The sequence below is a fragment of the Oreochromis aureus genome, linkage group 17 (assembly GCF_013358895.1).
Source record: "Oreochromis aureus strain Israel breed Guangdong linkage group 17, ZZ_aureus, whole genome shotgun sequence".
Taxonomy (NCBI): domain Eukaryota; kingdom Metazoa; phylum Chordata; class Actinopteri; order Cichliformes; family Cichlidae; genus Oreochromis; species Oreochromis aureus.
This window is the reverse complement of record NC_052958.1, coordinates 30,354,992-30,382,123: the sequence shown is the minus strand read 5'-3', so window position 1 is coordinate 30,382,123 and position 27,132 is coordinate 30,354,992. Positions and strand designations below refer to the sequence as shown.

General features: G+C 38.1%; 2 protein-coding genes across 3 annotated transcripts in view; both read right to left on the bottom strand.

Annotated features, from left to right (window-relative positions):
* Positions 1–4,065, bottom strand: part of LOC116334346 (coagulation factor XIII B chain-like) — a 29,395-nt gene extending 25,330 nt beyond the window's left edge. For both annotated transcript variants that reach the window (XM_039601484.1, XM_039601485.1), the window contains exons 1-5: positions 3,984–4,065; positions 3,368–3,547; positions 1,493–1,660; positions 391–585; positions 82–264 (exon numbers count right to left, since the gene is read on the bottom strand). In XM_039601484.1, coding sequence (XP_039457418.1) covers positions 82–264; positions 391–585; positions 1,493–1,660; positions 3,368–3,547; positions 3,984–4,053 — 796 coding nt within the window. In that variant the 5' untranslated portion in view covers positions 4,054–4,065. The remainder of the gene's footprint in view (positions 1–81; positions 265–390; positions 586–1,492; positions 1,661–3,367; positions 3,548–3,983) is intronic.
* Positions 4,066–11,092: 7,027 nt separating this feature from the next.
* Positions 11,093–26,590, bottom strand: LOC116334350 (complement factor H-like). The gene is made up of 16 exons (XM_039600793.1): positions 26,361–26,590; positions 26,000–26,179; positions 25,445–25,550; positions 24,437–24,513; positions 23,806–23,985; positions 23,336–23,524; positions 22,953–23,138; positions 22,316–22,495; positions 21,721–21,908; positions 20,749–20,791; positions 20,021–20,200; positions 19,062–19,241; positions 15,434–15,631; positions 15,005–15,193; positions 12,076–12,255; positions 11,093–11,399 (listed from the first exon to the last, which is right to left on the bottom strand). The coding sequence occupies exons 1-16, from the start codon at positions 26,428–26,430 to the stop codon at positions 11,206–11,208; spliced, it is 2,520 nt and encodes an 839-aa protein (XP_039456727.1). The 5' UTR covers positions 26,431–26,590; the 3' UTR covers positions 11,093–11,205.
* Positions 26,591–27,132: the final 542 nt, after the last annotated feature.

The following is a 27,132-nucleotide window of genomic DNA, read 5'->3' as shown; positions in this document are numbered from 1 at the left end:
TCTCTGTCCTGTTTTCTCAAATATGGAAACTAAAGAGATCAGATCTGAAGTAGAAGGAAAGTGAACTAAACTTCACCATACCTTGACAAAGTGGATTTGGTTCCCACCCATCTCTGGTGCATGTGGCCTGAGTGACGCCATCTTTCCTCTTGTATCCTGATCTACATGTGTACCTCACAGTATCACCCAATTTCTTTGCCTCCCAATGCCAAGAGACCTCCCAGTAGGACAAAAGTCTATCATGTGGACGGCTGCACGTAACCTCTGGAAAGAAAGAAAGACTTGATAATCGTCATAAAATTGGTCATCATCCTCATCGCTGATTGAACTACATCAAAGCAAAGAACAGTGAGCTTAGAATATGTGTCTAAAGCTTTTGTAGTTTTATACCTTGACATACTGGTCTGACAGTCCACTCTCCATCCTCATTGCAAGTAGTCTCAACTGAGGGTGTGCGAGTTCCCACAATCCAGTATCTCTCCCCACATGTCACTGTTACCTTTTCACCAGGTGAAAACCTATTTCTATAAGCAGGTTCATATGTGGTTCCTGGGAGTGGTGGCAGTGTCAGCTCACATTTTATTTCTGCAGATGTTGGAAAATGAAGCATATTATCTGTTAATGTTTCGCAACAGGAAAGAACAGTATGTGGATACAACACGCAACTGAAAGATGTGACAGTACATGTTACTTGCAAACTGTAAAAGTAGTAAAATAGTATCTAATGACTATTCATTCACTCTTTTGTTTAGCATATAAATATACACAAAAAGACAAGCAAATAAATAATAGTGCCTTTTTTCTCACTTATGAACAGTCAAACACACAAATCTCAAATATTTTAAATATTGGAGGTTAACTTTCTTAGTATATGAATGATTTTTGTTTTTTGGCTGCAGCATTTAATCTTGTGTTTGACTAGTCAAAGATATTCAATAATTTAATAAAGAGTTGTTTTTGTTTCTGCTTGAGCTATTAGGGAATAAAATGAAAGAAATCAAACCAAAATTAGAAGAAAAACCAGGTAAACTTCACAATACCTAGACAACACCTGGAATACCTAGAATATTTGTTGTTTTCAAAATTGAGTTTGTAGATATATATGTGTGTTACTGTGTGTTACTGTTAGGATAGGAAATGTTGGTATAAGATGCACAAGATAATACCTCTACAGTCAAATAAAATGCACCTTACTCACATATATATTATTTATAAAAAAGTATTCACTGAGGTTGTCAGAGGAGCTGATGATATTTTTTAATAGACTCCTTTTGGTTGGTTACAACACAAGGATTGCTCTTCTGCTGGCTGTTTCAGAGAATTCATGTTTACTGAACTTTTCAGTCCTGGAAGCAATGTTCACCTTTTACATACAGTTTTTATATTTGTCTTTTTTGATCAGTTCTTTACAACATTTATGTTTGTCATGAAAAACAGTAGCACATGAATAAATTAATAAATGTATCCTTTTAAGTTTATTGCATTTTCTTACCTGTACATTCGCTAGACCCATGCCAGCCATCTTCTCTACAGATTAGAGTGAAATTTCCTTTATAACCTCTCCTGCAGTTATACTGGACACGATCATTGTACCTGTATTCAGCCTGAATGTTTCCAATAATATCTGCATTACGAAACTGTTGCCTCCTGCATTTTATCTCTGAAAAGAACAAAAACAGATTTATTAAGCTCCTGCATTTACTTTGATTCAGATAATTTTGCCATCTAAAACATTCAGATACTTTCATATATTCATTTAAATAAAAGCAGCAGCTCCCCAGTGTAAATGTGATTCCACTTAAAGGTTCTCCATCCATCCATCCATCCATCCATCCATCCATCCATCCATCCATCTATCTATCTATCCATCCATCCATCCATCTTCTTCCACTTATCCCAGGGCCAGGTCGTGGGGGCAGCAGCCTAAGAAGCCCACTGTTGATCTTTCCCTCTCCTTTTCTTGAACTATTCTTGTCTACGTCTTCCCCTTTCCTATCCCCCGGTCATGTCTGTTCCGATTGTAATAATTAAATGTTTAAATAAATAAATAATAAAGATCAATCAAGTGGAAATGTATGGCAAAGCTATAATGATCCACTTGGGAAAATAAATCTGTTGGGCATTTTTCTTGGCTTTCAGACAATAATTCTGACTGCTCCAGTGCCGAACGCGACAGGCAAAAAAAAAGAAAGAAAAAAAAAAGACAGAAGCCCAGACTTCCCTCTCCCCAGCCACCTCCTCGAGCTTATCCTGGGGAACACCAAGCCGTTCCCAGGCCAGCCAAGAAATATAATCTCTCCAGCATGTCCTGAGTCTGCCCCGGGAGGGCCTTTCAGTGGGACATGCCTGGAACACCTCACCCAGGAGACGCCCACCTCAACTGGCTCCTTTCAATGTGGAGGAGCAGTGGCTCTACTTTGAGCCCCTCCCGGATGACTGAACCTCTCACCCTATCTCTAAGGAGAGGCCAGCCACCCTTAGGAGGAAGCCCATTTCCGCCGCTTTTATCCATTATCTTGTTCTTTCAGTCACTACCCACAGCTAGTGACCATAGGCAAGGGTAGGGACGTAGATCGACCGGTAAAGTGAGAGCTTCTCTTTTACACTTAGCTCTATCTTCACCACGATGGACTGGTACATTGTCCTCATAACTGCACTAATCCGTCTGTTGATTTCCTGCCCCCTTCTCCCGTCACTCATGAACAAAACCCCGAGATACTTGGGGCAGGAACTTGTCCCTGACCCAGAGTGGGTACTCCACCCTTTTTCAGCCGAGGACCATGATCTCAGATTTGGAGGTGCTGATTCTTGATCCCAAAGCTTCACACTTGGCTGCGAAATGTTCCAGTGCGAGCTGGAGGTGATCACCTGATGAAGCCAACAAAACCACATCATCCGCGAAAAGCAGAGATAAGATTTTGAGACCACCCAAATAAAAGCCTTCCACCACTTGGCTATGCCTAGAAATTCTGTCCATAAAAATTACCCCTAAAAATTGCCCGTAACAATTGGCGAAACACCCCATACTCCCACTATACCACTATTTAACAGTTCTGTATTTCATATTTGAATATCTTTAGTTAAAGGACAAGAAAAATGTTCAGTTGTGGATTCAACATCCAGCTGAAGGTTTTTGTGGTAGTAGAAATGTTTCTTGAAAACTGTACAGATGCAAATAATATTCATATAGCTGGTTCGCATGATCTTACTGTATGTAAATCATTTTACTGGGAGGAGGCTTTAAAGCTTCTGTTTGACCAAAGATATTCTGCAGTTCTCTCCTGTTTGCTCAAATATGGACTAATATTAAAGAAATTAAAGAGATCACGTCAGGATTAGAAGAAAAGCTAGCTAAATGTCACCATACCTTGACAAAGTGGATTCGGTTCCCACCCATCTCTGGTGCATGTGGCCTGAGTAACGCCACCTGTGCTCCTGTATCCTGATCTACATGTGTACCTGACAGTATCGCCCAATTTATTTAACCACCAACGCCAAGATTGCCTGGAGGACAAAGCTCTATCTTGTGGACGGCTGCACGTAACCTCTGGAAAGAAAGAAAGACTTGATAATCTTCATAAAATTGGTCATCATCCTCATGGCTGATTGAACTACATCACAGCAAAGAACAGACAGCACAATACCTTGACATCCAGAAATCAAGCACATAATATACTTTATTTAAAAAAGGAAGAATGATTTAACATTTATCTTGTTCTTCAGTGTTGATGAAACTCAAACTAGAAAAAAAAAATAACAGGTGTAAAGTAAAAATGTTCTTTTTGAGAAATCAAGAATGAAAGGTCCCAGGTCTGACTCTGGGATATCAGAATCAGAATCAGAATAGTTTCATAATCCCTAAGGAAATTATGTAAAGCTCCCACTATTTGCGTTCCCCAGAAGCCCAACTATCAACATCACAACACCATGTAAAAATTGAAATGGAGACATAAAGGACCACAGAAATCACTTGAAGTACTTACCTTGGCTTGTCACAGAGGTCAGTGCACATATGCACAAAAACAGGATGCTGCTTTTGGTTATTGCATGCATGTTGTCTTTGTGAGTCTGATCCATCAAAGAAAACTAAATACTGCAGACTGAGAAAAAAAATGTTGTTCAATGATTTACACAAGTCTGTCTCTGCCTCCAAAAACAATCTCAGGCTCACTGGAAACAGATATAAATACTGTGATCACATGCTGCCACTTTAATGAGACAGTGGAAGCCTTACAAACTCTTATAAACACCATAATGCTTCCCTAATATTGGTACACATAAAAAAGTCACAATGCAAAAAAAGAAACCAAAAAACAAAACAAAACTAGATAATTAGATAACTTGGTAGACAAATAGTAGATTTTTGAGGCTGTTATTGAAATTATTATTATGAAGTTACATCATGCCATTAAAAATACTATTCACCAGTTGGTGAAAACACAAATATTGTAAATGTTGTTTTGATTAATGTCTTTTTTAAATTTCTTTTTAAATGTTTTTTTTTTAATTCCCTGTTAATCATCTGCAGGAATCAATAGAGCAAGTCTGAACTACACTGAGGAACAAACTGGGAAAAAATGGGATAATTTTGTAAGAAAGGAAAGAACTGCAATCGAGGTCAACAATGATGAACTCTGACCTCTTGCAAACTACTAAAACAAAATGTAGCTGTTGAGTAATGCAGGATTTGCCTTCATTTCTTAATATGGCCTCACGCTATTTATTCTACTTCTTGTCAGCATACTTTACAGAAAAAGTAAACAAAGTTCAAAAACATGTCCCTGCCAGCACCACTTTGTTCCAAGAAACGTAAGACAGAAAGTAGGCCAGTGCTCAATGTTTTCACTCTTTAACACATGTATTTTCCTGTGTTTTTTGTTTGCTCCAGAAAACACTGGTTTGATTTTATGCATATGTAGGAAAGTATAAAAAAGTTGTTTGTCTATTAATTAATAGATTAATTTATAGCATTTAAAGCAGGAAGAGACAGAGAGGACAAAGCAGAGTAATGTTGAAATGATGTAGGCTTTTGAAAAAGTAAAGAAAACTCAAGTAACTCTTGTGAATGAAATTTCCATACAGTTTTGTCCTTTCCTTAACCGATTACCCAGCAGTCATTTTGATTTGAATTGTAATGTAAATCTAACCTTTTCCAGCTTTTGTACTTAACAAGTTCCTTCTAAAGAAGAGATTAATGTCACATTTGGTTGGTCTAAAACATTTGTGATGGTAAATTGTGAATCATTTTCTAATTTTGATGTTTTGCCATTGGACATGACTTGGTTATAACTCAAATGTTATAACCAAGTTCAGTTCAACCTAAACTCATAGAAGATAAGAGGCCAGACTTGGAAACAACTGCACGTCACTAATGTCGTGTTGTGTCTCGAGGCAGTCAGTATATATGAGATTTGTATTGTGTGTGTAGTGTCAAACAGGAACAGCTACAAACTCAATAAAGAGACAAATGTTTTCTGTCTTTTAATGGAAATGAAATCAGAAGTAAAGAAGGAGTGAATACAGATTGTCAGCAAACATTTGTCTCTAGTGATCCACTCCATATTTGCAATTATGTTCAACCTAAAAACAGCAAAAATGGTCAAACTCACATCTCTTTCCATTACCATTTCCACTTACCTTTCAATTCATCTGGTGTAAGAATTGTTGTATAGATTTGGTAATATCATGTCCCAGATCAGGAGAGCTTATTGTGACTCCAGTATTATACTGTAATAAGTTTTGCCAAAAATAGTTGTGAGATCAGAAATCATAATTAGAATTTGTAGTTTGTCTCATTTATTTTTCTAATGAATTTGAATGCAATGAATCTTTCACACAGGGACGGGTAGGTTTGGATGGATTTTCCCTTAATAAAAAAAAATGATAATTTAACAACTGTGTTTTGCATTTACTCCTGTTATATTTGTCTAATCTTAAAATTTGTTTGATTGTCTGAAACATATAAGTGTGACAAATATGCAAAAAATCAGTAAGGGACCAATACTTTTTCACAGCACTATATAGTTCAGAAAGAAACAAGGGGTGTCCAAATTCAGGGGCAGCATCCTCCTGCGGACCCGGCCTTCGCGGTCTACGTGGGTTCTCTGAAGGCCGGGTAGACCAGAAGTGAGCAGCTGTGAAATTGGAAGGTCTAGCCTTCAGATTTGCGTCACCAGCTGTCTCGGTGGAGTTCAGCTGTCTGCTCCTTGCTATTTAAAACATAACAGGACACTGGCGCAAATTCTCGATCATGTCACACTTCTGTTTAATCAGTTTTCCGTATGACGTTTATTCAGCTGTAATCTCAGCCAAACCGATTTACTCACGAACAAATAAAACACTGAAAAAAGCCAAACAATAACATTTTTAAGTTATCTAAGTGACCTATCATGTTTAACCTGAGTAGCAACAACCACGGGGGTTTGAAAATGATGTACCAGGAGTTCGCTGTTCTCGCCGGCTCTAGTGAAGTGGCTAGCTATCGAGCTGGTGGGTAACAGACGTCTCAGAAAACGTCAGAGCACTTTTGCAAATATGTGATGTCTTGATTAACCGAGCAGATATTTGAAGTTTACACAGCTACATTTTTGCCTGAAAATATCTTAAAAGTTTATTTTGTGACCCAGAAAGAATAATAAGAGTAATATTAAAACTAAGTAGCGGCAGTCATTGTTGGAAACTGGAATTGGCTGGGCTGCGCAATGAATTCTGGGATATGGTGGGCCACGAAGGACACACCTGAGTCATCCTTCAAATCTGGGGAAAAGGAGGACTCATTTGTCGGACGCATTTGGAGGAGTCTAAGAATTTGGACAGCCTTTGTCGTGTCATTGTGACGTAGTCACACGTAATCTATGTAGTCTACAAATGCGGCCTAAGGAGGATGCAGCTTATGAATTTGGACACCCCCACAGTTTGTTCTGAACCACCTTTAGCAATTTTATTCATAACATGTTGTTTTTCTTTCAGGCAGCTCACGTCAGTTCCAGATGTCTAAAGCTTTTACTGGCAAAACAGCAGGGTCACTGCGCACTGACACAGTCTCACTACACTCACTGACCTTCACTGTTGGGTGAAAGATAAGAACAGCACCGTATATTCCTAAAAAATGTCCTAACAATTTTATAGTGTCACTTAGAATTGTGAGCCATTTTCAATGCTAATTTTTGTAGGGATTCCCCTGCTGGGACTGAACTTTCTCAATAGTGCTATCGCTGGACTGTCTTGTTTCGATATTGGGAAGACCTCCACCCACTTCAAAAACATGTCAGTCAAAGCACGACAGTATTTTCGGAATGTATTTTTTGGAGTGAGTGCTATGAAATGTTCATGACAAGTTCAAATGGTATATCAGGCTATGGATGATACACACACACACACACACACACACACACACACACACAGAAACTCAGCACCTCAGCAACTGCAGGGTGTAAAAGACTTGAAGACTGCACAAGTGGGGGTGGCTGTAGCTCAGGCGGTAGAGCAGGTCATCTACTGATCGGAAGGTTGGTGGTTCGATTCCTGGCTTCCCCTAGTCTGCATGCCAAATATCCTTGGGCAAGATACTAACCCCAAATTGCTCTCCGATGCATCCATCGGAGTATGAATGTGTGTGAATGTTACTTAGAAAGCACTTAGAACAATGTGCTTGTGCGAATGTGGTGTGAATGGGTGAATGCACAAGTTGTGTAAAGCGCTTTGAGTGCTCAGATGAGTAGAAAAGCGCTATATAAGAACCAGTCCATTTACAAACAGTGTTGGGAAGGTTACTTTTCAAATGTATTCCACTACAGATTACTGAATACATGCCCCAAAATGTATTCTGTAACGTATTCCGTTACGTTACTCAATGACAGTAATGTATTCCGAATACTTTGGATTACGTCTGTGAAGGTTCTCAGTCATCCAGGTCATCGTAGTCAAAGGAGTTTGCAAAGAAAAGCGTCTGGACTTCTTTGAGTTGCTTGAAGACGTTTCACCTCTCATCCGAGAAGCTTCTTCAGTTCTAAGGTCAAATGGCCGAGAGTCCCAGATTTAAACCCAGTAGGAGTATCCCCCCCAAGGAGGGACAAAGGACCCCCTGGTGATCCTCTAATCACATGCGCCAAGGTGTGAACGTGGGTGTGGGACCTAATCAGCCAGGGTTTCGGGTGAGCTCATTGTGAAACCTGGCCCCACCCTATCATGTGATTTCCTGAGGTCAGATGGCCCAGGATGTGAGTAGGCGTTAAGGCGTCTGGGGAGGGAACTCAAAACTGGATTATAGATGACAGACAGTTGGTGTCGTAAACCACCGCCTCTGTTCAAAGATGGTCGCTCACAGTGGACATAGATGGCCTCTTTCACTCCTCTTTCAAACCATCTGTCCTCTCTGTCCAATATGTGAACATTGGCATCCTCGAAAGAGTGACTGTTTGCCTTTCCTGGACTGCGCTGTGCACATTGAAGAGAATGGCAACCTCAACATTGAAGTTTACCGGAAGCCCACACACACGGACCAGTATCTCCTCTTTGACTCCCATCACCCTCTGGAACACAAACTTGGAGTAATTAGGACCCTACACCACCGGGCAGAACTTGTTCCCTCTAAGCCTGAAGGGAAAAAGAAGGAACACACACATGTAAAGGAAGCACTGAAAACATGTGGTTATCCTAATTGGGCGTTTATAAAGTCAGCAAAGAGGCACAGAAAAGAAGATCAGACACTAGCGAGGGAGGATAAGAAAGACAGACGCAACAACGTTGTCATCCCCTATGTAGCCGGTGTATCAGAGAAACTCAGGAGAGTTTTCTCCAAGCATGACATCCCAGTGTACTTCAGACCCAGCAACACACTCAGACACAAACTGGTTCACCCGAAAGACAAAACTCCAAAACACAGACTGAACAACGTGGTGTATGCTGTACAGTGCAGTGAGGAATGCCCAGACCTCTACATTGGAGAGACCAAACAGCCACTTCACAAGCGCATGGCACAACATAGAAGAGCCACCTCCACAGGACAAGACTCAGCAGTCCACCTGCATCTTAAGGATAAAGGTCACTCTTTCGAGGATGCCAATGTTCACATATTGGACAGAGAGGACAGATGGTTTGAAAGAGGAGTGAAAGAGGCCATCTATGTCCACTGTGAGCGACCATCTTTGAACAGAGGCGGTGGTTTACGACACCAACTGTCTGCCATCTATAATCCAGTTTTGAGTTCCCTCCCCAGACGACTTAACGCCCACTCACATCCTGGGCCATCTGACCTCAGGAAATCACATGATAGGGTGGGGCCAGGTTTCACAATGAGCTCACCCGAAACCCTGGCTGATTAGGTCCCACACCCACTTTCACACCTTGGCGCATGTGATTAGAGGATCACCAGGGGGTCCTTTGTCCCTCCTTGGGGGGATACTCCCACTGGGTTTAAATCTGGGACTCTCGGCCATTTGACCTTAGAACTGAAGAAGCTTCTCGGATGAGAGGTGAAACGTCTTCAAGCAACTCAAAGAAGTCCAGACGCTTTTCTTTGCAAACTCCTTTGACTTTGGATTACCTATTATATTATCGTGCTTTTTACAACTACATGAATGTACTATTGCTGTGAGATTTATTACTTTTACTGAAGGTTACTCGCCATACCAATACCGACTAGATTTTTAACTCTTAATATAAAATGAGTAACAGTAGGGTGGACATTAGGTAAGGCTGCACTTTTTGCAGCGATGTCCTATAGAAAACTATTCCGCGCGTATATAAAAAAGGTCCGCGGCTCCGAACCGTAGTAAAGAGACCTCTGGCTAATACGTCGGGTTCATGTCGGGCTCGTAGCTGAAAACTAGCTTTACTTTGTTGTCTGGGTCAACTTTGCTAGTGAGAGACAGAGAGAGGCGTTGAAAGACTGCTCCAACGGAACTTATTGTTTCGGGGAAAAACACGAAAAAAGTGTACAGTCGAGTCGTAATAGCTTACTTACAAATGGGCTCGTCAGGCACTCTTTTTGGCTGCAGTGGTTATTATTATATTTACATGCTTCCAGCTCCCGTTTCTGCTTGGTGACAGCTCCTACTTTTCCTTTTTCTCCCTCCTCATGCTCACAGTCACATAACGGGTATGGCAGTCCATTCTCCCTGCAGCACGGACTACACTGCCCATGAAGTTACATTCTTTAGGGCTATCCCTGTAACACTCTGCCTATTGCCTTCATTTTAAATCATTTTTGTGAATAATTTTTTAAAATATTTCTTCACGTCAGTATGCGGCCGCAAGTAGAGGTGACATGGGCCGCGAGATTGAGACACAGGCATTAGAGCCTCTTAATGCGTGTTTTGTTTGGGGCGTGGAAACCAAAAATATAGAGGGCATAGCCGAACATATGAAAAAGGAAGATACCACCGTGTAATCCATTTATTTCAGCAAAGGAACTGTATTCTGAATACCACCTTTTTAAATGGTAACTGTATTCCGTTACTCCCCAACACTGTGCACAAATGTCAGCCATGGGCATTTGCAAAGTAATAAATGAAGATGCCACTCTTGAACAAAGATAGTCAGGTGTACAAAGCGGCATTTTTTTTAAAGTACAGATTATTTGCTAAGACTTTGAGTGAGTTGCTGAAGAGGCTAGAGGTTGGAGGCTTTTTTAGTCTCTCATGTTACCTGACAGAACTTCACACTGGGCTATAAAGACCACTCAGAGTTGGGGGAGAACTTGTACAAGAATGTAGGAATTTCCTTGAGTTGCTATAGAAAACCATAACCCAAACTTGAAACTCCAAGAAATGTATCCAAATTTGCGAGGTGTTCTCAAAAACTGTATCAGTCTTTCAGTATCTCAGCTGATGCAGAGATTTTCAAAGCTAAACAGATCCTACCTGTGGTCCAGCATGCCAGAGAATATCTTGCTGGTCACTTGTTTTCACCATCCAGTTACTGGGCAGATTTGTGCAACTGTTTTTTGTATTTAAATGTATTTTAATCATTCATTTTTATGTAGCCTCTCTAATAAGAAAATGCACAGGCTAAGCCAAGTAAGGGCAGATTTTGTTCTGTATTTGTGGCACAGGATTTATGCACAGAAAACATGTGGAGGCAGAAAACAGACTTAGCTTATATGTTTTTATTAAAATGATTACAACAGCACTATTACTTCACTCTGGTTAATTATTTACACATTGGTGTACTCATGTTTAACTAACGTATTACATCAAAAGCTCCTTACTGGCAAGTTGGCAAATTTATCACACCATTTTCACACCTCTGACGCATTCCCAGAGTCCCAACATGTCTGTGTCCTCTGGCACAAATGAACTCGATTGCATCATGATGTTCTGTATAGAGTTTATCATCTGTCGTATATTTGAACCAAATATTATGTCTGTTCAGGTCTTCTCTATTCACAACGCAGGGTTCTGTAAGGGAAAAGATAAACAGACTTTTAATGTTAGTTAAATATGGGAATGTACAGAATATTGGGGTGAATTGAAAACCATGAAACTATTTCACTGTGTTCTTTAAAGGACTTGATTGGCCATGATTTGAAACATGCTATATAAATAATTAATTAAATAATCAAATATAGTTAATAATTAATAATAATTAACATATTTAGTATTTAATAATTATATTTAATAATTATTAAATAATGATTATTTATTAATTATTATCATTATCAAATTTCTCTGTGATTAGTTTTTCCAGGGTTTGCTGCGTGGCAGGCAGGAGCAGGACGTAAAAAAACAAACAAAATAAATATATACATATATATATCTATATATATATAGATATATATATATATACATATATATTTTTTTTTAAAGGTCATAGTTTTACCACAAAGTCCATTAGAGAATAACAAGCACCAAAGTGGTTTTCGTATACAGGGCAACTTGCCCTATATAAATTATCATCACAATATGGTTACGTTTCCTTTTCAGTGTCTACCGACTCTAATATGTAGCAGCATTGTACAATTTTGTTAACGTTAATTAAACTTCTGCAGTACGCAAAAATACTAAAACTATAAATCAAAATGACTTAATAACTATCTTGACAGAATGCAGAAATTGAAAAGACACTGCAACTTACGGAGGCATCTAATCTCTCCAATCCATTCACCATCCACACAGGTTTTGAACGGTCCACCATCCATGGCGTAGTAATTCTGACAGATATATTCAACCCTTTCATTATGTTGGTACTGCCGTTTAGTACTTGTTTTGGTGTCTCCGTCTGAAAGAGGCGGTGGCCTCCCACAACCCTGGTCACCTATAAAAATGTGAGCAACAGAGAAGAAAAAAAATCAGGTTTAGGCATCATTTTGTCACAATAACTTTATTTAGTCGCAGTTTCTATCATATAACCTGATTCTTGCACATTATTGCCATTCTTAAAGGCAGTTTTGCCATCTACAGCACAGAATCCAAACAACTTTCACTCATATAGCTAGTGAGCTCAAATAGCTGTAATGTGGACAATAGTTGCCCATTATTTCCTTTAAGCAGGGCAGACTGATCAACACTGAATGGGATGATATCTAGGCAGAGAAAATTCCCTATTGTTGACAGATATTGATAACCGCAGCTATTCAGTCATTGGATATCATTTGAAACTGATAGTTTTAAACAAAAACCCGACATTCTAATTTCATTCTAGTTTCAGTGTGCTGAAATGCATTTTTGCCTCAGACAACTATGCTTTCAAATCCCCTTGTTAACTTTAGATTAAAATGGTATCTAAGTTTCAGTCATTTATATTAAACCTCAACAAATCTCCTGTAGCTACAGCATAACAGGGAGAACAAAACTAGCAAAGATATATTTTACACCGTGTTCGAAATTATTATGCAAATTGTGTTTTATTGTCATAAAGATTAAATAAGTTGTTTTTCAATTAAACCCATGGATGGACTTGCGTCTCAGGACTCTTTGTATCACTGAAATCAGTCTCGGACACCTATGATCATTAGTTTGCAAGGTGAGCTCAATTAAAGGAAAAACTACTAAAGAAGGATGTTCCACATTATTAAGCAGACCACCATTTTCAAGCAATTTAGGAAGGAAAAAATGATCTCTCTACTGCTGAAATGCGTGAAATAGTTGAATGCCTTGGACACGTAATGAAAATCTTAGATATTTCATGAAAATTTAAGTATGATCACCAAAATGTTAAGAGATTTTTGGCTGAGTCAGACCACACATGGGTTGGTGCAGATAAAGGCACAATGAGGAAGGTTTCTGCCAGACAAATACATCAGATTAAGAGAGCAGCTGCTAAAAGGCCATTACAAAGCAGCAAACACATATTTGAAACTGCTGGTGCCTCTGGAGCCCTGCGAACATCAAGGTATAGGATCCTCTTGCGACTTGCAGTTGTGCATAAACCTCCTATTCGGCCACCTCTAACCAGTGCTCACAAGCAGAAACGGCTACAGTGGGCCCAGAACTACATGAAGACTAATTTTCAAACAGTCTTGTTCACTGATGAGTGCAGTGCAACCCTGGATGGTCCAGATGGATACAGTGGTGGATGGTTGGTGGACGGCCACCATGTCCACAAGGCTGCGTCTTCAGCAAGGAGGTGGTGGAGTCATGTTTTGAGCCGGAATCACGGGGAGAGAGCTGGTCGGACCCTTTAGGGTCCCTGAAGGTGTGAAAATGACCTCTGCAAAGTATGTGGAGTTTCTGACTGACCACCTTCTTTCATGGTAAAAAGAGAAGAACTGTGCCTTCTGCAACATAACCATCTTCATGCAAGACAATGCACCATCTTATGCTACAAGGAATACCTTTGCATCATTGGCTGCTGTTGGCATAAAAGGAGAGAAACTCATGGTGTGGCCCCTATTCCTCCCTGACTTCAATCCTATTGAGAACCTTTGGAGCATCCTCACGCAAAAAATATGAGGGTCGGAGTCAGTTCACATCCAAACAGCAGCTCTGGGAGGCTATTCTGACATCCTGCAAAGACATTCAAGTAGAAACTTTCCAAAAACTTACAAGTTCCATGGATGCAAGAATTGTAAAACTGCTATCAAATAAGGGGTCCTATGTTAATATGTAACTTGACCTGTTAACATGTTTTGGATTAAAATAGCTTTTGATTTCAGTAAAATTGATCTATTAATGGTGCAAATTCAACAAATGACCATTTTCAATTCTCTACAACCTATAAAATCTTTTGAAATTCTGTGTGCGTAATAATTTGGAACAGTGCATTTCAAGTCTTTTATTTTTGAAAAACATACTGTTTTCATTGGGAGTTTTGTTCAGTAACATTTGAATTATAGTCTATTGGTTAATGACTCGAAAATTATACCGACTGTCATCTAAATCGACTATTTAAGAAAAACAGAGAAAAATATCATTTGCATAATAATTTGGAACGCGGTATAAACTGGCGGGTATACTTAAGGGAATGAACATTTCTGTGTTTTGAAGAAGAGAATCTGTTTTACTGTGAGGTTTACAGTATGAACAAGAAACCAAATGTGATGCAAGTGTCTGCATAAATCAGCATTACTTTTCGTCTACTTTGGTAAATAATCTTATAATCTATTTACAATATATAAAAAAACCCCCTTGAAAGTAAAAGAAGAAGTCCATGAAGAGACATTTTCCAACTAGACAGGTGTCTCTTTCTTAGGAAAGATTGGAAAGATGAAAACTGGAAAACAGCTGGAGAATGAATCTAGTTCAGTAATATTTATGTGATGCTAGTTCACAAGAGCCATTATCTCAAGAACCTACAATATTAGACATAAACAGCAGATCAGCCTAAAAAATATAGGATTAGGATTAGAATACTTCCCATGATGACTTTGACCTTACAGGTTCATCAGAATCATTAGATAAATAATTTATGTGATACAAGGGCAACAACACAACTGCTACAGAACGCTCATGTTTCCCTGCAATACAAAATTGCTCCCAACAGCAACTTAAAAACAGAAAGCCTTATCATAGTAACAGCTCATTTCTGTTACCTCACATTATTGTAGTAATAAAAGTGCACATACCAGAGCAAGTAGGAAAGGGGGAATTCCATTGTCCGTTTTCTAAACACTCAATTTCTCTAGACCCTTTTAGTACATGTGTATTGCTGCAAAGAAAACGCAACTTATGTCCAGTCGCCATTATTTCATTTGATGGTGGTAATCCAGCTACGTAGAGATGAGGATGCATAACACCGACTTTACAAGATCGATCTGAAAAGAGCAAAACATGTAGAAATATACGTGAGTTTATGTAACAAAGCTGCATAGCACTAAGAATGAGAGCTAAAGCAAGAGAGTAGTTGCTCTTAGTGAACACCAGAAGAGAGAAAAAATCTTATTGGATATTTAAATTATGCTTCAAAATACACACAGGTCAAACCTGAACTATTGCCATATTGTTTAAACAGGCATTACATTTTGTCAGTAAAGGGATTTAAACATGTTCTTTACCTACGCAAGTCGGGAATGGATTATTCCATTGTCCATCTTGTCCACATATCAGCACAGAAACGCCATTCAGATACTTCCCAGGACCATCACAGCTGAATGTGAGGATGTGATCGGGAGGTATGGGAATAGAATTTTCTGGTAAACCTTTCACTGTTAACCCTTGAAGTGTAGGAGGAGGGTCACATCTGGAAGATGAAACTAAAGGAGAAAAGAAAAGACTTCATAAGGCAAGAAATCATTGGCCAGAATCTTTATATTTGCTGCAGTTTTTATATTTGCCAGATCATGTCAGAATCCATTTTGCCAGGCTTCAACCTGTGTGTCTGTATTTGTGCTTGAGACACACAGGTTAAAACCAGTGGAGATAAACCTCTATGAAAACTGCAGCTGTAGTCAAAAGTTTTACAATCATCATGAACATGGATATCATTGTAATTTGGGGCTTTGAATGATTACCTTGAAATGCTATTTTTAAGTGTGAAATGACTGATTTAACATTGTGCACACAATTCTTTCTTTTTTTAATAGATTTTAAAGATGTATGCCGTACAATCATTCCACCCTGGAATGGAAACAGTTGAAAGATGTGACACCCATACCCATGAGTTTGTTCATGGATCTAACTCACTAAACGTTTATCTAATTTCCAGGCAAACAGTTTCAAAATAGCTGCCCTTTGCAAACTGTTTACAAGGACAACCTGTGTAAGCAAACCATCTGCTGTGTCAGTTAAACACGCTAAGATTTAAGTCATTAACCCTATAAGTTCCCTTACGTAGGGTGGCTAACTTTAACTCTAGCCTATAGTTTGGTGAAACAAAAAATAGAATGTTTCTGGAAAATATGTGAATAGTTTTTTCAGTAAGTATGATTTTTCCCGTTATTGCCAAGATTTGGGAGAACTATTTAATTTTTAAAAAAAAATATTCTGATTATCTAGCGTTACAATTACGGTTAGTGTTTGTCACCAATGACAACTGACATTATTTTAAAATATGGAGTTTTCAAAATTTCTCTTGTAATACAGTTATTAAACTGATCTTTCTGACATTGAGATGCAGGGTCATATTTCATATTCACTTGACAGGAACATTGCTGAATGAAATGATGACTGATGTGAATTCAAATATATTTGGAGTCTGATCTGACATGACAAAGTCTACATAGGGGCGATCGTGGCTCAAGAGTTGGCAGTTTGTCTTGTAATCGGACGGTTGCCGGTTCAAGCCCCGGCTCCGACAGTCTCGGTTGTTGTGTCCTTGGGCAAGACACTTCACCCGTTGCCTACTGGTGGTGGTCAGAGGGCCCGGTGGCGCCAGTGTCCGGCAGCCTCGCCTCTGTCAGTGCGCCCCAGGGCAGCTGTGGCTACAATGTAGCTTACCATCACCAGTGTGTGAATAGGTGGATGACTGAATGTAGTGTAAAGCGCTTTAGGGTCCATAGGGACTAAGTAAAGCGCTACACAAATACAGGCCATCCACATCTTAAAAATCATTTAGAATTAAATTCTAATTTTGTCTGTGTGCAGGAAAAAATATATAGCAATAAAGACCGTCATAGCAGTGTCTTAATGAAGGTAGGACACATCTTAGTAAATGAGATTATATGTCCAGGCAGATAATATCAAATGAAGTTCATGCGTAAGTTCAATAAAAACTCTCTATAGTCACCAGTGTTGGGCAAGTTACTCTGAAAAAGTCATTAATTATAGTTAGTAGTTACTTCTTCAAAAAAGTAACTGAGTTACAAGATTCTAAAAGTAATTAATTACTTGAAAAGTAACTATTGTGTTACTTTAAAAAATGTTTAACCATGGGGTCCAGGGTATAATTGGCCATTTTAACTACTTTTGATTTTCCCTCTACATTTCACCTTTAAAAACTATTTACTTTGCCTTGTTTGGTATCATTATTTTCAGCACAACCTCACGTGTCTGAATTTACAGTTCTGTTTTTATTTTGACATACTGTATTAACACAATTGATCTAAAATCAGACAAAAAATATAAAATCCAAGTAGAAAAAGTTATTTTTACTGTAACAACCACAGACATGTTTATTGAATCATATTTCATAACTTTAAATACAAACATAAATTGTTAATTTTAAAATCATATGCACAAGTTTTGCAAACAACAAAGTTATTTGCAGCCATTTACCTTTTACCCTTTTTTTTAAATAATCATTTCAAACTATTTACATAACAATCAGGTGTTCTGCATTTAATAAGATGCCACACAAATTATTTGTGCCACTCCAAAAAAATAATTTCTGTCCACTATAAAGGAGAACATCACAGCCTGATACCTGCAGGTCTGACAGCAGCAGGTGTATCACTGCTGTTTCTACCTGGAGACAGCAGTCGCCTCATTGTTCTGACACACAACACAAAACTATCCACAACACTACACACTAACTACACAAGACAACACATTAACTACACACTCCAAACATGCTAAATGTCACAAATCTCTCACATCTCAAAACTCGCTCTCTCTCTCTCCCTCTCGCCGTCACTCCTAAAACTTCCCCCTCTTCCTAAGCAACCAAATGTCATGTTGCCATATGATTTCTTGATTGTTCGACATGGTGCATTTTTCCACCAACGTGAAAAGGTAGTGTTTTGGTTTTTAATTTTTTGTTCATAAGCAGAGAGTGCTTGCTAGCACTGTCCTTAGACAGTAAACGTGACGAACCTATTCAGGAAAAAACACACATATACATTGTTTATCATGACTCTGGTTTTATGTTGCCTATCAATACAATTTAAAACTGGTATATATCACCTTGTTGCTTTGTGATCTTGAAGGGGTCATTGGCTTACCACGACTACTTTATTGTTCCTCAGTCAAACAGCAGCACTTATACGATTGTTGTTTTGCCCCCTTATCTCCAGGTGTTGTGCCAAAAAGTGATCGTATGCCAGAAAGTGTTTGCCGTCCGCGGGAGTGCGCGTAGCTGCCTAAAGCTGTAGCGCCCAGATTACTTACATAGACAGCTACTTCCGTGCAACTGATATAAGATGTGGTAAGCTGAACACAGCTTCAACCGTCTGTTTGTTGAAAAATAGTAACACAACCATGCCGCATTTTCTTGTTAGTAACGGTAACGGTGTTGAAACGATAGAAATAGTAATTAGTTAGATTACTCCTTAATGAAAAAAGTGGTTGTAACGCCGTTATTCCCATCACTGATAGTCACACACTGATAGTCACACATCTCTGCTTCCCAGGTGTTTGGTGGCTAATCTAAGCTTTAGATCTCTTCCACTTTCCCATGCTGTCAAGCTAATTGTGAAATCACTGGTCTAGCCCAATCAGATTTCTGCTGGCTGTCTTCAGGCCAGTCAGTCCATGTACTTTAAATCTCACTGCTGATCTGTCATTCTCCCAGGTTTCCATCCAAGCCTCCATCTTCATTTCTGGAGTGTAATCACTAAAAACCTAAATTGAATTCTATATATCAATAATAATAATAATAATAATAATAATAATAATAATAATAATAATAATTATTATTATTATTATTATAATAATAATTCATGTTAAATTTCTTCTAATGATCTCTGCTTATTGAATTGTAGTCAATCACATGAGAGTGAGAGAAGAACAGAAAGCTGTTGAACTCACGGTAGCACGATCCCTTGTGGAGTGGCTGCCAGCCCTCAGTCGCACATACATATTTGATGGTGAGAGCTGATGTATAGCCAGGTTCGCAAGCGAAATGTATCATGTGTCCTGCTTGATACTGAGATTTTCTTGTCTCTTGTGTTACTTGGGCATGGGGAACATCTGGAAGCGTTGAACATGCTAATACACAAAACAATGTAAAATGGGAAAAGAAGAGAAAAATACACAAAGATTAAAAACATAGTGAGTGACTAAGCCAAGATATATGTATGTATAAGGAAATGACTACCCATCATTACTACTAACAATAGTAATGCCAGTAATGTGCAGTTGTTTTAGGACAATGGCTGTCAAGGCTTGTTGAGGTTGGTAGTTTGCGATCTATGTGACTAACAGAAACTAAAAGTCCTAAGCTCTGCTGGCCATCGCCAAATTTGAGCAGAGGACCATGGGTAATCATGCTTTGGAACAATCTTTCTGATGTGATCAGCTCCTTTTTCATCCTTTAATTTCCTCTTAAAGATACTTTTATAAGCAGGCCTATTGTGTGCCTCCAGAAAATGTACCTATCTAACTCTAAACCCAACGCCTTACCTGACCTCTAATGGGTCGACCCTATGAAAATCCATATAATGTTGCTCTTGGTATGCTTTACAACTTTTTGTGTTTCATTTTTTCAGCTTTTCACATGACATTTTTGGGTGGTACATAGCATGCAGTATGGTTGGGGTTAGAGTAAGAGTCAGGGTAATGCTGTCATTAATGAACCCTAACAAAAAAAAAAAATGCACTCTGTAATATAAATAACTGAGGTATTCATACACTTTTCATGACTCTAGAGTTTTTGACAATTTAGTAATATAAGAAAAAAACACATTTATATGAGTTATTACATCCACAGTCCAGCAATAGTACAAGTTTAGTTAGTGATGATAAAAACATGAAGCCATGCAACTTACAGTAGCACTTCCCCTGACGGACCACCAGCCAACCATCAGTTGTGCATACAAATTTCGAGATTTGATCTGATATGTAACCAGATTCGCAAGAAAAATGTATCACATCTCCTTCCTGGTACACAGCTTTGCTGGTTCCTTCTGACACGTGAGCGTGAGGAACATTTGGGAGCTCTGAACACACTAAAAGAGAAAAAGTTACAATTCGTCACATATAAAGTTGTTAAAAAAGAATGACTGAAGCTCTACAAGGAAAACAGTTACAAAATCAAAGTATGTCTACAACCATTCTCCTAAACGGTTAAGACCACAAAACATGTATTTCAGTTGCATCTACATAATTTGTGGATATACTTCACCTAATAACACAGATAGCAGGATTTATGTTTGACATACATAATTAAAGAATAATATAAGAAATGTACCATTAATTGCCATTAATGTTAAAGGGAAAAAATAAGTATAAGTATAAAAGTACTAGAGCCCCCCACTCCTTCAAAGAAAATCCCCAAAATAAAACAAAAACAAGCAAAAAAACATAGCAAGTAGTAAAATCAACTATAATTACTATTTTGTCCTACATTATATTACTAGCACATATATGTATGTGAACACAAAAATATACATATTTTAGGGTTGTGTGAATGCATGCAAATTCAAATAGTTGTAATAGTGTAAAAATAAGACAATTACATTCATACCATGCTTTTGCCCCTGCAGTAAGTAAATACCTGTGATGACCACATGCAGTGTATACGGCACTCTTCTTAAAGTCTAACTGCCTTTCCACAAAGGTAAAACATGTGATTTTAGGTACACTGAAAAACAATAATAGATCACTTTACCATTTTGTGACAAAGAAACTTCCACACACCCCCACAGCTGGAGAAACAGAAGGATTAAAGACAGCTTCATGTTCTTTTGACAAATGTTTTCTGAGGAGAATTTCAGTAGCTTCAATGTTCAGCGACCTCCCCCAGCTCGAACTCCACCCAGAGAGATCAGGTCACAGCACAGACTGTCCAGTGGCTCTGTCCAAATGCGTTTACAAAGAATTTTCAGAAAAAGAGAAGATATCCAGTGATGCGCAGTTTTCTTGCTGAAAAAGCCTCGCTGATGCCAGGGGTTAAGGGAGAATGGCCAGAATGCATCGAGCTGGTGGGAAGGCAAAAGTAACTCAACTGAAATGATAAATGAACTCAATTAATCAACATGTGGATGCTGGACTCCAGGCCTAAAAAGACTGTAGAAAAGGGGTTATTTCAAAGGCCTAAGACTTTCAGCAGAGTTAAACTTATTTAAGAATTAAAACAGACCCCGTGATGCTTTTATTAAAATAACATTACATGCAATTACTGTTACATGTGTGTACATGTGTGTGCTCATCTAGGTTACAAAAACACTAATGGCAGGTATGATCTCCTGCCAAAGGGAGGGAGTTTGTAATTTTATTTATTTTTTACTTCCTTTTGTTATCTTTATTTAATCAGAATATGTTCAGACTGGAAAGATAGGGCCACCATTTTGTGTATTTGTCCACAAAGGATTTATGAATGACTTTGATTTCACACACAAAAAAGATGTACAGGAAGAACACAGACTGAGTACATAGGCTTTTATTAAAATGACCACACACATCAGTGCACTAATCATTTATAGATTTGCATGCTCATGCTCATCGAATCCAATAGACAGAAATGTTACTGGCATGTGGGCAGATGCATTACGCCTTCAATGCACTTCTGACGCATTCCCGAACTGCCAACAGGTCTTCCCCTGGTACATCTGAACTCAATTACATCATTATGTTGTGAATACAGCTTATCATCGCTGACATATCTGAATTGAATATTGTGTTTTCTCATGTCTTCTCTATTTACAGTGCAGGGTTCTGTAAGAGTTAAGAGATAAGATTTTGTTAAGTCAGTACAGTACATTAATACAGGTATGCACAACATATATCATATATAACTATTCAATTCTTTATTACAAAGGCACAGTGCTTAGAACCAAGCAAGTCTGATCAAATGCAATCTGTATCTGTATCAAACAGCCTAAAGTTAAATTGTCTTAATTTTCCCGTTTTTTTAATAACATAAAACAGACCACATCTAAGAGCATGAAGCCCCCAAATTCTGCATCCTTTCTCAAATAAATTATGTCAACAGCTTGAAAGGCTGATTCCTGTGTCAACTCAATTTTCTCTAAATGTAAGGGTAAAAAAAACTTGGGACCCCAAAATACTTTTACACATGCAGAATCTTAGAAAATACAACATAATATGGAACTATAACTTACTGAGGCATCTCATCTGTCCAGTCCATTTACCATTTTTACAGGTTTTATATGGTGTGCCTTCCATTATGTAGTAATTTTGACAGATATACTCAACACTTTCTCCATGGCTGTATTGCCTTTTAGTACTGGTTTTGGTGTCTCCATCTGAGAGTAATGGTGGTTTCTCACAACCCACAGGATCTTAAATGAATATAGACAAAAAACAAACAAAAAACTTGAAATTGTTAATATAATATTTTTTTAATATCTATTCGCAGTACTATTAGTACCATTATGCATCATCTTACACTCAATTTTTGTGTAAACCTTTCAGAGATTCAACTCTCCAAATTACTGTGGGTTTATTCCAACTTCTCTTTTTTATATTTACAGCTGTTATTAACATGAGCAGCTTATCTGGGTGCTTATTACTGACTGGGCTTTGCATATGTACATGAAATTTCCTACACAGTGATCGTAATTAGGATCAACCGCAAGACTTGTCCAAAAACATTTTTCCCTGAGTAACTGTAACTGTAACTTTTTGGGGATAAAAAAATGTGATTAAAGCCTCCTGAAATTGCTGTGCACTGTGATTGGATGATCTTTTCTTGTCACATATAACGGGTGAGTGGACAGTAGAAAAAAACTGGCTTACCTCCGCATGTTGGAAACGGATCGCTCCACTGTCCATTTGCCAAACATTCAACTGTTTTATTGCCTTGCATAAAGTGGTTACGTCTAAGGCAAGTAAAGGTTAGCTTTTGTCCTTTCTTTAGCTCATTGCCTTGTATGTGTGATGTCATTCTTACACTGTCTGATATTCTTGTGACTTTGCAGTGATCTGTTTTAAAGAAGACAGTCTTTTAATCTTTCAGTTTAAAGTGTAATGCAGCAGTAGTCTAGACCCAAAGGAACCAAATAAAATGTAAATCTTAATCATTATATAATTTCAACAAATAAAATATGATGATTACATAATTGTTACACACATATATGGACATTTAAAAAACATGTCAAATCACTTTAATGTAAACATACCAGAGCAGGATGGAAAGGAAGCATTCCAGTACCCAGTTTCTAAACACTCGATTACTTCAGAACCTTCCAGTTTATACTGATCAGCACAACGAAAATGTAATGTGTCCCCAGTCTTTATCGCTTCATTCCCTTGAGGTAATCCAGTTACCTGCAGATTAGGGTCCATTACGCCAACTGCACAAGGGATTCCTGAAAACAATAAATGAGAGTCATTATTACAGTTGTAGACATAATAAAGTTTTTTTTATTATGCCCTGTGAATGCTACTATTAAACATGGAGAAGCTTATTTAAAGATAACCAAACATGCATTTTGAGAGTAAAAACAAGCAACAATACTTCCTTTATACTATTTTTATAGTTTTGCACATAGCGGCTGCAAAATGGCTCCATATTGCTCCCCTCTGAATTGCAAGAAAGCAGAATGCAAAGAATGGACTATGCAGAAATATAAAGAGATCTACATCTTACTGAGGCATCTCATCTCTCCAGTCCATTGACCATTTACACAGGTTTTGTACGGCCCACCCTCCATTCTGTAGTAATCCTGGCAGATGTACTCAACCCTTTCATTATGGCTGTACTCCAGTCTGGAACTTTCCTTGGGCTCTCCATTTGAAAGATTTGGTGGTTTCTCACAACCCTCGGCAGCTACAAATATGGGCAACAAAAATACAAGTTTAAGAATGATTTCATCACAATAATCACATTTCACCTTGAGTGACACATCACTGACCTTGATCAATTAAATTAAAATAAGTTTTATTCATATACCAAGAATTCATTAAAAAAATGTTTTCTCAAGATGCTTCATAATGTAAGGTCAAGACGCAATAATATAATAGAGAAAACTGCACTTAATGTGAGAAGAAAGCCTTCTCAGAAGAAAGAAGAATAAATGGGCAGCCGTTGACCTTGACCAGTTGGGTGGTGAGGGGAAAGAGAAGGCAGAAAATAAAGTCACAAATAAATAGAGGGGAGTGAAGAAGAAGTGCTAAAAATATTTTAAGTTGTTATAATATATGTATACATCTTTAAGCTAGTTCAAACTACAAATGTCAAATAAACGTAACATTGCTGGGCTGTTGACTGAAAGACTTACTTTCACATACTGGCACAGTACTACTCCATCCGTCCAACTGACAAGTTCGACTGCCATCGCGATCTCCCATTGTATACCTGCAATGACAATTCATATCTCGTTTTGTATTTTCACCCACACACTAAAAATTATAGAATACTATGCACAAGTCTTGAGCAATCATTTTACTTCCAAGTAACCATTTTAAGTGGTCCTGAGATCGGACATCATAATTGGACTCTTAATTATTTTTAGTTCTTTTCTTGTACCTAAACATTTTCAGAGGAATGTTTGTTTGTTAAACCACTTAACAATGTTGATCATCTGCTGTTCACTGAAGCCTCATCGGAAATGACCTCAGTGGAAGTGTGGCCATTCTTCAGGAAGGGAAACTGGGAGAAAAGACTGAGGTATGTTAACTTAACACAAGGCGTACAATGAAAATCAGCAGAAACAGGTCTTGAACAGTGAGTTCCAGCACCATCTTTAGAACAGCTCTGTCATGGTTTCGGTGCTGTTGAAGATCTTTTCAAAACTGATGGAACCACGAATGCAAGTTCCTTCAAATTTTCATTCATCATGCAATGCTGTTTGGAAAATGTCGACAACAATGGGACAAAAGGAAGCCATTATTCAAAGGCGCCTTGAAGAAGCCTGGCAGACTATTCCTAAGACTACATTAAAGAAATTACAAGAAAGCTTGCATAAGAGAGTTCAGGCTTATGTTTAAAAATCTTTAAAAAGGTGGTCAGTGAGGAACCATCCTCTGTCAACTGACCCAACGCTCCATGCAGTTCATGCACTGAAAGCTGCACACAAGGCCAAGTGCTCCATCAGCTCTACTGCAACACCTAGAGGAATCTGAGGCAGAAAATTTCGTGCAAACCACCTGAGCCATTGTACGGGACTTTTGTCTTAGAATTAAATTCAACTTGAAGAGTTTCTGTTTTGACAGACAAATATAAGCGATCCTCATGGGACTTTCAGAGACCGTGCATTATGACACTGAATTATTATAGATCCACATACCCTGAATTGCAAAAGTATTTGATAGCTGTTCCAAAAACGAGCTCTTCTCCGTGGATAATTTCATAATAGCCATTGGGAACGTCCTCAGGGAGTTCACATGGCTTTACTGAAAAAAATGAAAAAAGAATATTTTTCATGAGTAAGTATAGACTAGACCTTACTCTTCTTGTATTATTGCTTATTTTTAATTGAAATCAGGTGCAAGCCGACAGTGACATAAATGTGTTCTTATGCTATTTTACATAACTCTTCTGTTAATAACAGTGTTGAAGTGTGGGTACAACGTTATTAATGCATGGATTTGAGGAAGCGATTTGCTATTTTCGTACAATAGATTACTGTCAGCAGGATACTGCAGCAGTTTTACAACTGTCTCAGTACAACTCTTTCTAATTCCAAAAAACGTTCCAAAAAAAGTTTTGGGATAAAACTTTGCTAACTGATATTTTGTGAAATGTCATGAATTGCAGCTTGGAAGGGATTAAGGTTTGTTTGTAACCCTATAAATACAGTCAATAGGTAACAGCAAAATAGCAGGCAAACCATTTAACTTACAGGTGCATTTTCCCCGACGGATACTCTCCCAGCCAGTATTTGTGCATATATATCTGATGGTTGGACCAGATATATAACCAGTCTCGCATGTGAAATGTATCACATCTCCTTCGTGGTACTCAACTTTTTTAGTATTTTCTGACACATAGGAGTGAGGAACATTTGGAAGCCTTGAACATACTGAAAAAAACAACATGGAAAGAGATGTGCACATAGATTGACCAAGGATTCCAAATTTACATCTTCATTTATATGTAAAGAGATAGTAGAACAAATAAAAAAGAGGGTAAGTAGAAGCAGAAGAAATGTCTTCTCTTTTAAACTGAACAAAGAACACAGCATTTAAAAAAGTCCGTCTTACCATTTTCTGAGAAAGAAACTTCCACATGTCCCCATAGCTGGAGAAACAGAAGGATTAATGACAGTCGCATTCTGTCAAGTGGACTGCAAATCAAATTTTCACTGTGCGCAAATCCTTTGACAAACTGTGCGTTTTCGGTGCAGAACTGCTGTGTGTTTATCACAGTATTCGAGGCCAATGGTTAAAATATGGACTTGCCTACTGGAATTGCACAAGCCTCAAAATGACATATCGCAAACAACAAGTTACACTGAACACGCCAGAGAAGTGTTCAGGAGGACACTTCACAAAACTCACCCTATAATAATTTATAGACTTTATAGAGTTGATTTCTTTCATTGCCTATAAAATAATGTATACCATTCTACAAAAGAAGGTTTGTGTCCTCTTTCAAACATCATATAAATTAATCCGTCTATTCTTATAATTAAATTAAAATATGAGATTAATTAGTCCTGAAATATAGAGTGGTCTATGACGCTCAAAATAAGTTTGCAAAATATAATAGTTGTTATATCTTATTTTGTGATAGAATGATTAGTGTTTGCTGAAAAGGTTACTGTGCAGTTTGATCACCACAACTAGTAAGTCATAAATAGAGATGGTACTGAGGTACAAAGTCCATTGTAAAAGTCAGCCAGTGATTCAGGTCGGTAAATAGTTTTAAAGAAGTTGTTGTTTAAGAGAACATCTTTAAATTCAAACATAACCAGTATCTATGCCTTTTAGAGAAATTTTCAACCAAGATGAAACTTAGTTTTGAAAATTTGAA